This window comes from Panthera uncia (assembly GCF_023721935.1).
Source record: "Panthera uncia isolate 11264 chromosome C1 unlocalized genomic scaffold, Puncia_PCG_1.0 HiC_scaffold_4, whole genome shotgun sequence".
Taxonomy (NCBI): domain Eukaryota; kingdom Metazoa; phylum Chordata; class Mammalia; order Carnivora; family Felidae; genus Panthera; species Panthera uncia.
This window is the reverse complement of record NW_026057585.1, coordinates 74,085,070-74,099,127: the sequence shown is the minus strand read 5'-3', so window position 1 is coordinate 74,099,127 and position 14,058 is coordinate 74,085,070. Positions and strand designations below refer to the sequence as shown.

General features: G+C 36.5%; 1 protein-coding gene across 1 annotated transcript in view; it reads left to right on the top strand.

The window, feature by feature from the left end:
* The window catches only part of RLF (RLF zinc finger), an 85,345-nt gene that overhangs the window by 49,168 nt on the left and 22,119 nt on the right, over positions 1 to 14,058 (top strand). The window contains exon 6 of the mRNA XM_049618684.1: positions 13,842 to 13,978. Within this exon, the coding sequence (XP_049474641.1) occupies positions 13,842 to 13,978 (137 nt within the window). The remainder of the gene's footprint in view (positions 1 to 13,841; positions 13,979 to 14,058) is intronic.

Genomic DNA, 14,058 nt, shown 5'->3' with positions numbered 1-14,058 from the left:
TCAGCACCTGATACATGCCAGAAAATTTCAGAAGAAGCAAAAATGCTAGATCATGGACTTGATTCCTCTTCATTCTATAATAATAACAACTTTTCCTTTAATGTCTCAGCCTTTGTTTATTTAAAACTTTTGTTTGTAGCATTGTATGAGGTACTGGCAAAAACAGAAGGGTGTGTATGGCTTACTTTGGTTGCCAGAAACAGATACAGGAAGATAAGTACTAAGCCGTATGATACTGCCCCTGAATTCAATAGAAGTGGGGAGAATCTTTGTTGACTGGCATATAAGGCTTTATAAAAATTGATCCTTGATTTGGACCTTGAAATAATGTTAGGGTTTGGATGGGTAGAAAGAATGGTTTGGGGATAGCTGACTTTGGTAGTGAAGGCGGAGAAATGAATGTGTATGTTGCTGAGGCCCACTGGAGAACACCTTGCCATGGCAGAGTGGGTGTTGAGGTCTTGTGAGAAATAAGACCTGTTGGGTGGGGAGAAGGGGGAGCCTTGGAAACTCTAGTGAGTTAAAACTGATTTGATGCAGTAGAAATTAGAAAGGTTTTGAAGGTGGGGATTGAAATGACAAACAATATTTTTGGAAGCTTAGAAAGAAGATATATTAGGCTTAGAAGAGATTGATTGGAGTTAGCAAGAGGACTTAATGTCAAGAGACTCGTGAGGCCTGGGAGACTGGAAGAATGACAGTGTTCCGCTAACTGATCAGAATGGCAAAGAAGAAAGATATGGACAACAAGGAGGGCTTGGGAGAATAATCAGCTTTGTTTTGTCCATGACTTTCCTGGTTTATTAATAACAAGACAACAAAACAGGATTTCTTCCTGAAGTTACATAATTAATTCCTTTCAACAAATTTGTTGAGTTTGTAAGGAACGAAGTTAGAGGAAATGTGATTTGATTCTCTACAACAGAGGTTGGCAAACTATGGCATGTGGGCCAGATCCACCCAACTACCTTTTTTTGTAAATAAAGTTTTTCCGGAACACAGTCATGCCCATTTGTTTATTGTTTATGGCTGTGTTTACAGTGGTAGAGTTGAGTAGCTGTAACAGACTACCTGGCCCACGAAGCTGAAAATATTTTTTACCTGGCACTTTATAAAAAATGTTTGCTAGTCCTTGCTCTACAAGAATCAGATTTTCCAGTGTATAGTAAACATTGACTATCATTTAGTCTACTCCTGCATGGTTTACCAGTGATGAAACTGAAGCCAAGATGATAATGTTTCCAAGGCCCTACCTGCATTAAGCTAATTAGAGAGTCCAAGCCCAGGCTAGAACACAGATCTCCTTGCTTTCTGGCCAGCCTTTTTTTCCACTGTACAACTTATTTCCAGTTGGTAAATACAACGAGCCATGTTATAATAGGAAACATCTTAGTGGTATGTCATCTATTCATATTTATACATTTATGTATAGGTGTGATTTAAAGCATTTTATAATGATTGAGATTAATTACTTAAATATATCAATGCAAAAACATTTAGCACACATCATAAAATTTTAAAAGGAACACTGATACCATCATAATTAGTCTCACCCAGTTGTGCTTTCTTTTGCAACTGACAATAGAATTAAAGAGAATCTTTAAAATTTGCTTTGGAAAAGTATAATGAATCACTAGACTTCATTAATCGGGTTTAAAATCAGCATGTGTTCTAAAGTAGCAGAGTTCTATACACATTTGCCATCTACTTCAACTGAGTTCAGAAGAGTCAAATTAACTTGAGCAACAGCTGGGAATAAGAGTATTTGTATGTTGGCTCCTGTGGGTATCACCATAATGGGTGTGTGTAATAGGAAACCTCTGCTGGGGAAGATTTAGCCAGACACATACAATTAAGATTACTTGAGGGGATCACCTTGAAAGCCAAAATTCACAACCCCAAACTCAGAACCTCAGTGGAATCCTCAAGTTTCAGTTTCATTTAGAATTGAATGATACGATATTACTATTAGTTCTGCACATGAAAGATTTTTAATGAAAGTTACAGACTTGATCATGGCCTAGTGTCCCAAGTGGATGTTTCCTGTATGTTTTTCATTACTGAAGGAGGAAATCTTTGCAAAGATCAAGTTTTCCACATATAATATGAAGGATAATGAGATTGTAAACATGAAGCCCTTCTATTATTACGAAGAGCCAAGGAATGTCAGTAGAACTCTTGGCACAGTTAAGGCAGGAGTCCATTTCTGTTTTAATCCCTGAATGAACTATTTCTTCAGTGTCTAATGTTAATAGACACAACAGGAGAAGCTTCTTTTCTTTTCTTGATGTGGGAAGAAAAAGACAAACAGTACCTAATTTACTCACTAGTCTAGCACTGTTGGGAATTGACATAATCACTAGGTATAGATGATAAACAGCAAATACATTTAAGCAGGATCCATTGGGAATTCAGTTTGGGAGTAGAAGAAAAAGTAAACAGGAGCATAGAAATTTCAGGTGTAGCTTAAATAAGAATCAAGATTAAGATCGATCCTGAACAAGGAATAATAACAAAGTGTATAATTACATTTAAAATTGAAGTGTAAATAATTTTACTTTATTGTATGGGGGATGAAACGTACTCTCAAAAAATACATTAAAGGGATGCCTGGGTGGCTCAGTTGGTTAAACTTCTGACTCACTCTTGATCTCGGCTCAGGTCATGGTCTCACAATTTGTGAGACTGAGCCCCATGTTGAGCTGTGTGCTGACAGCATGGAGCCTGCTTGGGATTCCCTTTCCCTCTCTCTCTCTGTTCCTCCCCTGCTTGTGCTCATTCTCTTTCTCTCTCTCTTTCTTTTTCTCTCTCTCTCTCTTGCTTGCTCTCAAAATAAACTTAAATACATTAAAGGTAGAAAGGCTGTATGAGGAAGTTGAGGATTTGAGTATTTAAATATTTTCTCTCCTAATGCAGAGGTCTTTCAAATAGCTTTGAAGAGACATCTTCCCAGGGCAGTTTACATCTGGATCTTGCATCTAGTCTTGCTTTCATGGGTTATGTGTGGGTATTTTGGTTGATGTAAGATTATACTAGTGAGTCATGGAGAGTTAGATGTATAATTTTCAAGAATTTAGTAGGACATTTCAGGCTTACATACACACAGCGATAGGGTTTAATTAGAAGCATCAATGAGGGGCGCCTGGGTGGCGCAGTCGGTTAAGCGTCCGACTTCAGCCAGGTCACGGTCTCGAGGTCCGTGAGTTCGAGCCCTGCGTCAGGCTCTGGGCTGATGGCTCGGAGCCTGGAGCCTGTTTCTGATTCTGTGTCTCCCTCTCTGTCTGCCCCTCCCCCGTTCATGCTCTGTCTCTCTCTGTCCCAAAAATAAATAAAAAACGTTGAAAAAAAAAAAAAAAAAAAAAGAAGCATCAATGACCATTACATGCAAGTAACCACTGGTGTTAACCTAGTGCTGGTCTGTGGTATTATTGCAGTTTAAAAGAAGTCTGATTTTTAGAAGCATGGCCTTTTTTCCATGTTGTGTCTCTGAACCTAACAGGGATGATTCTCCCAAAGGTAGACCCAGGTTTATGTGAAATGTAGACTTGCTAACTGTAACTCCTACCTTTTTCCTGTTGGAGGATACACGTGACAAGAGTCTTATTATCTGGATAACCTGAAATCCACTTTGATTACCTTTTGAAAAACATCAGCTTCAGTTTAAAGAGTCTATTATGAGGAACAAATGATTTGCATTGTGCCTCAGAACTGATCAGGGGGAAAAAAAGGAAAAAGATCAGGAAAATACTAAATTCAAAACCAGTAATCTAGAGAAAGATAAATGATAAAATATTCCAGTAATGGCACTGGCCAGAATACTGGTTTACCTTGGTAGCCTAATAGTGAAAATAAGAAGGCAGATATGCTGCCTCTACTCCCCTTCTCTTATGCCAGTTGGCTACCTGTTAGACCATTGGTATTTAATTGCCAGATTATTATGAAAGTCTTCTAATTGCATTCTTGTCCCTACAGTTCACTTTCTACAATACCCAAGATGATCTTTTTTCTTTCCTTTTTAAAATAAAAGTATATATTTTGTTTATTTATTTTTGAGAGAGAGCGCATACACATGTATGAGCGAGGAAGGGGCAGAGAGAGAGGGAGATGGGATCTGAAGCAGTCTCCTCACTGTCCTCACAGAGCCCCACGTGGGGCTCAAACTCACAAACTGAGATCATGATCTGAACCAAAGTCGGACACTTAACTGACTGAGCCACTCAAGCGCCCCTTGAGATAATTTTAGATTCACATATTATCGTAAGAAACAATATAGACATACTTTCCAGTCATTTAACATATATTCATTGGAGGACTCTGTTAGGCAGTGGGGATACAAGGATGAACAAGACACGAGGGAGAGGAACAGCAAACAGTATTCATACACTGTGAGACTGAGGGGAGAGTTCTGAGTTGGAAATGAGGCATGCAAGTCATCAGCATTTGAAACCACAGGGCAAATAAGATTAACTATTTCAGAACCCTGGAAATTAACTAAAGGCTTACTACAATCCAAAGAGGTTTTATTCAAGGAAAACAGATGAATCTCCCTAAGAACAACTTGATGCCATTTTAACTTGTCCTACTTCCTGTCTCTTCCCCAGCTTCACAGTAACCTTGAAAACAAACAGCCTCAAAGCTACAGTAGTAGTAGCCTATGAAAACCAGCAGCCTAGCAACCAGCTGAGGAAGCAGAATGAGCTTTGGAACTCTGCAAAAGCCCATACCTAGCATTGTCACTATTTGATCTTTGTGGCAACTTCTGAAAAGTTCCATTCTCAAGACTTGTCTTTATTTGACTCAGAGCTCACAATGACAAAAGCTGTGTCCTCAGTATGTATTTGTCAGAAACAATCAGTGGTAATTGTTCAATGTGACAGTGGTCAGAGGAGGCATTACGAGTCAGGCTAACAAGAGACTGCCCAAAAAGATTAAAAAAGAAAAACTGGGATATGGGACATCATACGGGACTTTGAAAACTTTTGATGTATTGCTAGGATTCTGGAAGGTAACAGGGCTCTGTGTCTGGTGAGGAATGACCTAAAATGGCCCTAATCTCGAGGCTCTGCACAGGTAGGAAATGAAAGGCAAGGCAGAGTTTTAAACTGCCTACTGAAATATTGAAAGTATGCCCCAATACACAAAGCTGCTTGGCAAAAGCAGAGGCTTATTCAGGCATTTAAGTAAATGTCTTCAATACATTGAACATATAGCTGACCATTAAGCGAACCAAGCAGAGGCTATAGTGGCCACACATGACAAAGAATGTAGACTTTACAGAATTAATTCTAGGAAAGTCACTAAACCATCAGGCAAAAAGATCGATGGACTAGAATCCAGAATCTAGAAATAAGCCCTTCACACTTAACCACCAGTTGATTATCTATGTGAATTCCAAGACAGTTCAATGGGGAAAAGAATAATCTTTTCAATGAACGGGTCTTTAACAACTGGATATCAGTTGCAAAAGAATGAAGCTTAATCCTTAATACTGTATGCAAAAAAATAACTCCAAATGGATTGTAGATATAAATATATAAATATAATACAAATATATATTATAAATACATAATTTATATAAAAATATATTATCTATAAAATGTATAATAGATATAATCCATATTAAAATATAAACATATAATATGTAAATATTATGCTATAATATATAAATGTTAAATATAAAGTATGACATCTTAAAATACAGGAATAATTATTTAAGGCTTTGGATTTGGCAGTTGTTTCATATTTGACACCAAAAGCACAAGTGACAAAAGAAGAATAAGACTTCATCCAACTTTGTGAAAGGACATCAAGGAACAGCAAAGTTAATCCACAAAATGAGAGAAAATATTTGCAAACCATATATCTTATAAAGGATTTGAATCTAGAATTAATGAAGAACTCTTACAAGTCACCAGTAAAAAGACAAATAATCTAATATTAAAAATGGTTAAAGGTTTTTTTGTTAAATTAATAGACTTTTTAAAAAAATTAATACATTTTTAAAAGCAGAAACAGTTTACAGAAAGTTTGAGTGGCAAGTACACAAAGCCCTTACCCCACATTTTACCTATTAACATCTTGCCATGAGTGTGTTACATTTGTTAGAATTGTTGAACTAGTATATTATTAATTAAAATCTATAGTTTACATTAAGGCTCACTATCAGTGTTACACATTCTGTGAGTTGTGACAAACATATAATTGTGTGTATTTGTCATCACAGTAACATGCAGAATAGTTCCACTCTTCTGAAAATGTCCTGTACTCTGTTTATTTATCCTTCCCTCTTTTTCCCCAGGCCCCTGGCATCCACTGATCTTTTTACTGCCCCCACAGTTTTGCCTTTTCCAGAATGTCATATAGTTGGAATTATGTAGTATGTAGCCTTTTCAGATTGGCTTCTTTCACTGAGCAGCTTGCGTTTAAGGTTCACCATATCATTTTATGACTTCATGCTTCCTTCTTTCCTCCCTCCTTTTCTTCCTTCCTTCCTTCACCAAACTCATATTCCTCTCTGCCTTTCTTTTTTCTTTTTCTTTTCTTTTCTTTTTTTAAAACAAACCAAAGTCCATCGTTAGGGTTCAGTCTTTGTGGTGTACATTCTGTTATCTGAAGTTCTTGGGAGTCTAGTCCTGCTGCTTATTATGTATACTGCATTTCTGGAATGGCTGGTTTAGTTGTACTTTTTATAGTTTGGGATTGTGAGCTCAGTTTTGATGGAAGTGGGTGGAAGCAAGGAGTGCTTTATTTCTGAGAATTCTAATAAGGCTTAGTTAGCATATGTCTCTATAAATCAGTTTCAGTTTTCCTTCTGCCAGGTGATTCAGAGATGTTACCAGCCAGAACCTTCTTTTTATTTTATATCATTTTTCTCAGTTTGGCGTTATTGGACAACGGAGTAGTGTTAGGGCAAATTCCAAGTTTGAAGGACAGGTTATAAATTCTCAAGTATTTTTTTTTATCCCACCAGAACCCAGGTTGAGATTGCTATGGAAGTTTTCCTGCTGTGTGCCTTATTTTGGTCCACCCGTTCTCTGAGTTTGTAGCTCTATTGGGGTTCCAATTGTATGCAGAAGTCTCACTGCCAACTTCCTGTCTCCAGGTCCAAGCTTTATCATCTATCCATGAGTTGTAAAACACAAGCCTCTTAGTGAGATTAGCAGTGATCCAGCAAGTTAGGGCGGTTGTCCAGTCACACTTGAACACTTTTTTCCCCCTTCATGATTTCTTTTACTTCTTTAATGTTCAGCTGTATGTTCTATAAAAGACATTTCTGTTTTACCCAGGATTTCTAAGTGCTTTGCCACAGGAGAATTTTCAGGCATTACTCTTGTTCAGGACTGGCAGGAAGGTATGTAACCATTATATATTAAATTCACAGGGTAAGGTGGTATGTTTCATCTTTGCCACCAGAATTTCCAGCATTAGCCACTTTTTGCCTTATGCTGTAAGTTGTGATACTTTGTAAATACACACAGCATTGATAGTGCTTATGCATGATTTATAATTTTGTATTAAGTGTATCAGACTTTGTTATGAAGTAGATTTTAGTAAGGAAAGATCTGGAGGAACTAGTTAGGATTTTGAAGAGGTTGAAGGTGAGAACATGGTATGGAATGAATGTTCCTGACTAATCTTTCAGGTCCTTTTAAGTTCCTAGCTGGTTCTGCTCACTGTCCTTCCATTCCAGTTCAATAAATGTTTATTCACAGCCCTTAGAAACAAAACGATCAACGTGTCCTCCAGTCTCCTGCTATCATTAGCCTATATCCTTTATGGAAATTGGCAAAAAGGACCATGTTCCACTATGTCCTCCTTCATACGATTGCTTCCAAAGGTCTCCCTTCTGTGAGGAAGAGCCTTATGCCAAAACTTAGGGCTTGGCAAGCTGGCTGAATTTCAGCCTCCATTAATATATTAGCTGGTTACCTCTGTGTAGTATGAAACTGTACCCTGATATCCCCCCAAGAGCTATTTTCTTTGAAGCCTTCTTTGCTTACTCTAGTCTGCATTATTCTTATCTCCAGTCGGTCCCATTTATATATTCTGTGGCCACTATGTTATTTATCTTGTGGTTCTCTTTTATTCCAACAAATATTTATTGATGTTCCCCCAAGTGCCTGGTACCATTGTAGGCACTAAAGATACAGTGGTGAATAAAAACAAAGTTTTGCCCAAATGGAACTTATATTCTCATAGGCAACATGGATAGTAAACAAAAAAGTATTGGGGCACCTGGCTGGCTCAGTCGGTAGAGCTTCTGACTCTTGATCTTGGGGTTGTGAGTTTAAGCCCCACATTGGGTGTAGAGATGTTTAAATAAATTAAGGGGAAAAAAACTTTAAAACAATTTTTAAAAAAGAACTAAAAAATTATTTCAGTACCTATCCAGGAATTTCCTAGACACTCACTGAAATTCTCAGAAGTTTGTCAGTGACCTCATTTTAATTTACTGTAGCTGAAAAGTATTTTGTGGCATATATTTGGTTTTTAATGTGGTCTTAAGCTATTCTATTAGAAAAGGTTGGGGACCATACTGTGTCTTATTAGTGAAGTGTTAAAAAATATGTCATTTTGGGGCGCCTGGGTGGCGCAGTCGGTTAAGCGTCCGACTTCAGCTCAGGTCACGATCTCGCAGTCCGTGAGTTCGAGCCCCGCGTCAGGCTCTGGGCTGATGGCTCGGAGCCTGGAGCCTGTTTCCGATTCTGTGTCTCCCTCTCTCTCTGCCCCTCCCCCGTTCATGCTCTGTCTCTCTCTGTCCCAAAAATAAATAAAAAACGTTGAAAAAAAAAATTAAAAAAAAAAATATGTCATTTTAATTTACCTGGATTTTTCTATTTTTAAAATTTTTTATTTACTTTTGTTACTTTATCATAACTCTTTCTCCTCTGTATTCAAGAAAATACAGGTATTTGGGGCAAAATACTGATATCCTCTTCAATTAAAAATATTATCTGAGTGCTTACTTATTTGTCACGTAAAGATCCTAAAGCAGGCACTAAGTAGGTTAAAAGCATGAGATAAGATACCAGCTTTCAAAGGACTTAGAATCAGGCAGAGTAAGTAACAGACCGAAGGAACTCTGGCTTCAGTTTCTTCACTTGGAAGAATGATGAAGAATGATGAGTTTTTTTTCATTATTAATGAAATCATTAAATGAGAGTGTAAAAAAAAAAAAAAGTCTAGATGGATGCCCCTGTGTTATTAGCATAGATGAGTATGTGTGAGGCAAATGAGTTCTTGAATTGGAAAGTTGTACAGAAACCCCACTGTAAACTAGTCCTATTTTGTCAGTAGAAACCTTGATGGAAGTAAAACAATGAAGGTAATGGATAATAAAAAAAATACATGTAAGTTACCATTCTTATTAGGTGTTACGGACCTCTTAGAAACTTCTTTGTCAGGCATATGTTCTAAAATGTCAGGTAAACAACAATATTAAGCATGAACTAAAAGCATGCTAGTACTTAAAATTTACTAGGAAATGGGTAACATTTGGAGAAAGTTGAGGTTAAGTTTGAGAAGTTGGTAGAGGTTAGATTGGTACAGGAGCAGGCAAGGTTACCAGCAATCTTTGTGGTAGTCTCAGAAAAGGCACTAAGATACTGGAAGAGCAGAAGGCGTCTACTCTTAGGGAACCACTAGAGTTGATACTCCAACACTATTGCTAAATTGCCATTAGCTGAATAGAAATAATTTATTTCTGTTTCTCCAGTTCCTTGTTCATTCTTACCTGTTGGCCCTTGCGATGTGTTTTTCTTCCTCTTTGGAACAGTTTTCTTATTTCACTCTACCCTTTCCCATGGCTTATCTCTACTCATTCTTTAATTCTCATTTTAAATGTGACTTCATCCAGGAAGTTGTTTTTGATCCCCCAAATTTGGGTTAGATCTCTTTTTATCAAAGGTAGGAAAAATACTCTGTACATCCCCATTGTAACAGTTAATATACACTGTAATTCTTAGCAGTTGCTGCTGCCTCATTTGTTATCTGTGGCTGGACTGTGACTTCCATGAAGGCAAAAATCAGGTTGGCTTGTATCCCTAGTACTTAGCACAGCACAGGTACTTAGTAATACACAGCACGGCTTTGAAAGACATGTGCATTTTAATTTTAACATGTTTTTTTCCTGTGGCATTTTGTGAACAGAGGATTTTGGATATCATATAAGACCGTCTTTAGAAATTCATAGTCTAGTTAGAAAGCCAAAGTTCAAAGCACATGTAAAAAAAGTAAAATAATAAAAGGTAAAGGCCACTGTGAGTCACTAGTTCAGAATTTGGCCCAAAATGGAATAAAAAATAGCCCAATTAAAAATGTTGATAAGATGCTGTGAATTCAGAGTAAGGCAAGAGATCATTGGATGCTAGAGTAGTCTATGAAGGAAGTTTCAGCTGAATGTTGAAGGATGGGGAGGATCGGTTCATGAGGCAAGAAGAGGAGGGCTGTTTGTTTAGGCTTATACACTAACTGGTAGTGTTCATCTTTGTAATAAATCATTTTTGTAATAAATGTTTCGTGTTTGTAATAAATAGAAATAATAGAACTACGTATACCTTCTAAACAACTAGTCTGGAGTTTTCATATCATTTCCTCCTTTCCCGTCATTTTAGGTTAATGATTTTTGACTTGAAATCTACATTTCTAATTTATTTCAGTTTTGTCCCTTTTTCTTAATACTTTGGTTCCAAGGTGAAAGCTCATATCTCTCTGAAGTATACCCTTTTAAAATGAGCTTCCCTGTAGGAATAAAATGATGCGAGATTAGTTTTTCATTTTATATACTGTTACTTTTTATTATTAGCCACAGTTGACTAGAGACAAGAAACAGTCTCTTCTCAGGCTCATCTTTTACTTGTGAAGTAGAAATAATAATTGCCTGCATTGCTAACCTTACAGATTTATCATGCTGATAAAGTGAGATGATATCTCATTCAAGGTATTTGAAAAGGATAAAAAATGTTCTAGAAATGCAAGTTGTATATTATTTCCATTCTAATTTATATGTCTGGCTTAGAGAGTTTCTCATGCTATTTCTCAGCTTGGAAATGTTATATATTGCTGTTACATTGCAAAATCAAATTTTAGAATTCTGGGTTTTTGACAGGAGCTTTAACATGGCGTGGATAGTAGGTGGTTGCCCTGGAATAAATAGCTGTTTTCATTTGCTGAGGAATTTTCATTTCAGTCCTTCGGTCACTTCAGTTCTGAATACCCTGTGGTGGGCCTTTTGTCTCTGGATGACCCTTCTAATTCATTCAGCTATGGATGAGGACATGGTTGTTGAGGGCATCATTAAAATTCCATCCTCATTAAGGCTGATACGGTCTTTTTTTTTTTTTTAACCTGAAAACTGAATTTAAATTATGTTCTAGGCTTTACCAACGTAACTTTGCCTCCCAGTGCTCTTTAGATATAAATTTAAATCAGGTGTGATCTTGCATCTGAGCGTGATCTTTTGAAATGCTTTCTACTATTCTTAAGGTTGATTTTCTTTTTTTCTTTTTCTTATTTTTAAAATTTATATATTTCATGAAAAATTCTTAAGAGCTCTTCTGATGTGCTCCCTATTTGTCAATCCCTGTTAGAATATATATTTTTTAAACCTTAACTGTAACTTTAATAGGCACACATACCACATTTTTAATTGATGCATAATTGACGTATTATTTTAGGTATACAACATAATATTCAATATTTATATAGGTTGTGAAATGATATCCAGATAAGTCTAGTTGATGTCTGTCACTATACAGAGTCACAAAAGTTTTTTTTCTTATGATGAGAACATTTAAGATCTATTCTAATAACTTTCCAATATGCAATACAGTATTAATTATAGTCACCATGATGTACTAAAACATATTAAATTCTTAAAATAACTCCATGAGGGAGGTTCTGTTATTTCCATTTTACACATGAGGAAACTGAGACACTAAGTCACTGAGAAGTTACATGACTTACCCAGAGTCACACAGCTAGTAGCTATAGAGCTGGGAAAAGAATATACACAATCTGGTTTTAGAATAATTGCTTTTGGGGCACCTGGGTGGCTCAGTGGGTTAAGCAACCGACTCTTGGTTTGGCTCAGGTCATGATCTCACAGTTCTTGAGTTTGTCAAGCCCTGCGTCAGGCTCTGTGCTGACACTGCAGAGCCTGCTTGGAATTCTCTCTCCTTCTCTCTCTGCCCCTCCCCTGCTCGCTCGCTCTCTCTTTCTCTCTCTCTCTCTCTCTCTCTCCCACACACACACACACACTAAATAAACTTAATAAATAAAAATATCTAAAAGGAAAAAAAAGAATAATTGCTTTTAACCACTATATCATACTGCTTATTGTGTCATCGCATTGTCTTTAAAAGACTAGAAAACAGACTTGTATGAGGTTCACTTTGTAAATGTGAACATTTTACCCTCATTAAACTTGATTTGTTTATCCCACTCATCACCTTAGTTTACTGTGTTTTTTTTTTAATGTGTTCCAGACAATGCTATGTGCTGAGTTTTGAACAAGATATACAAAGTCCCTGACCTCATTAATTTTACATTCTAGCAGAGAAGACAGATACTAAGTTCTTTGCCTAATGATTGAATTGTAGTTGTGATAGATGTTACAAAGGAGGAATTAAGAGTAGAGTTTTTGTATGTGGGGGTGTTTTTTAATTGAAGTACAGTTGACTTTTGGAGGAGTTGTTTTTTGTTTTCAATGGATGAGAATCGAGTTTTTGTTGGAGATTCTGACCTAGTCTTAGAAGTGAAAGGATTGTATGAGAAAATAGCATGTGAGCTAAGCTTTGAAAAAAGTCTTTCTGTGCCTACTTGAGGGTATGACTAAAATTAGATGTTTCGACCACCTGTTGGAACTGAATAGCACTTTGGAAAAGATGAACTAAACTCTTTTGTACCTCATTCACCCTGATATTCACTTCATTTATCCTGAAATTTATCACTGTTTTGTACATTTGGTGTCTGGTATAATTCACATTTATAAGGCTGACATATGAGAAAGAGATTAATCATATTCTTTGTTAAGACAGGGAAGTGATAGAGTTGAGAAAGGATCTCTTTAGAGGTCTTAATCTCTTGTTTCATTAGTATGTAAAAAGAGCCCCAGAAAATTCTGATTTGCCCGGAGGTGGTTTTAAGATTTCTATAATTAGTGTCAATGAGGGGCACCTGGCTGGCTCATTTGGTACTGCATGTGACTCTTGACCTTGGGGTTGAGGGTTTGAGCCTCACATTCGGTGTAGAGATTGCTTTAAAAAAATTGAATCCTTAAAAAAAATAGTGTTAATGAAAAAGATGTATTTCTGAGTGTTTTAGTTGCTTGAACGCACTTATACCAAGTATTATTTTTTCTCCTTAACTCTGAGAAAGTGATACAAGTTTCTCAACTGGCCTCGTTTAGCCCTACTGGCTGTGAGGATAAGCCTTGTGTTTTCCTATCCGTAACTAGGGTGACTTGAATAAAACTGTCAAGGAAATAAAGAAAGAAAAAACAAAAAAAATTATACTTCAAGTGAAAATAATCTGAAGTTATTATGCATAATTTGATTTATTTATATGGTAGCAAAGTTCATGACTAATTTAACTGTACAAAAATGCTTTTGTCTGTGTTGGGACTGCAGTGGAACTTCAGTCTATTCACTTCTCTTTAATATTTTCTAATATGATATAGTCCAGGAGATTCAGTCATAAGTTAATAGAAGGAAATTGTGTCCCTCTAATTGCCTCATGAATTGTCAAAGATAGAAAACCTTAAAAGAGGCTTCTTGTTACATAACAAAATATACAGGAAAGTCACCATTTTTATTTTGACTCCATCTTCTCATTTTTGATAGATTGCAAAGGTCGACTGTAAGGAAATACTAGACATCATATGTAATCTGGAATCCGAGGGTCAGGATAACACGGCATTTGTTCTTTGTACGACTTACCTCACTCAGCAGCTCCAAACTGCAAGTGTATATTGTTCTTGGTAAGTATATTTACTTTTTTTCACTTTATTTGTTTAGTACATAGTATGGCATTTAGAGTTTATGTAAAACATTGGCTTCT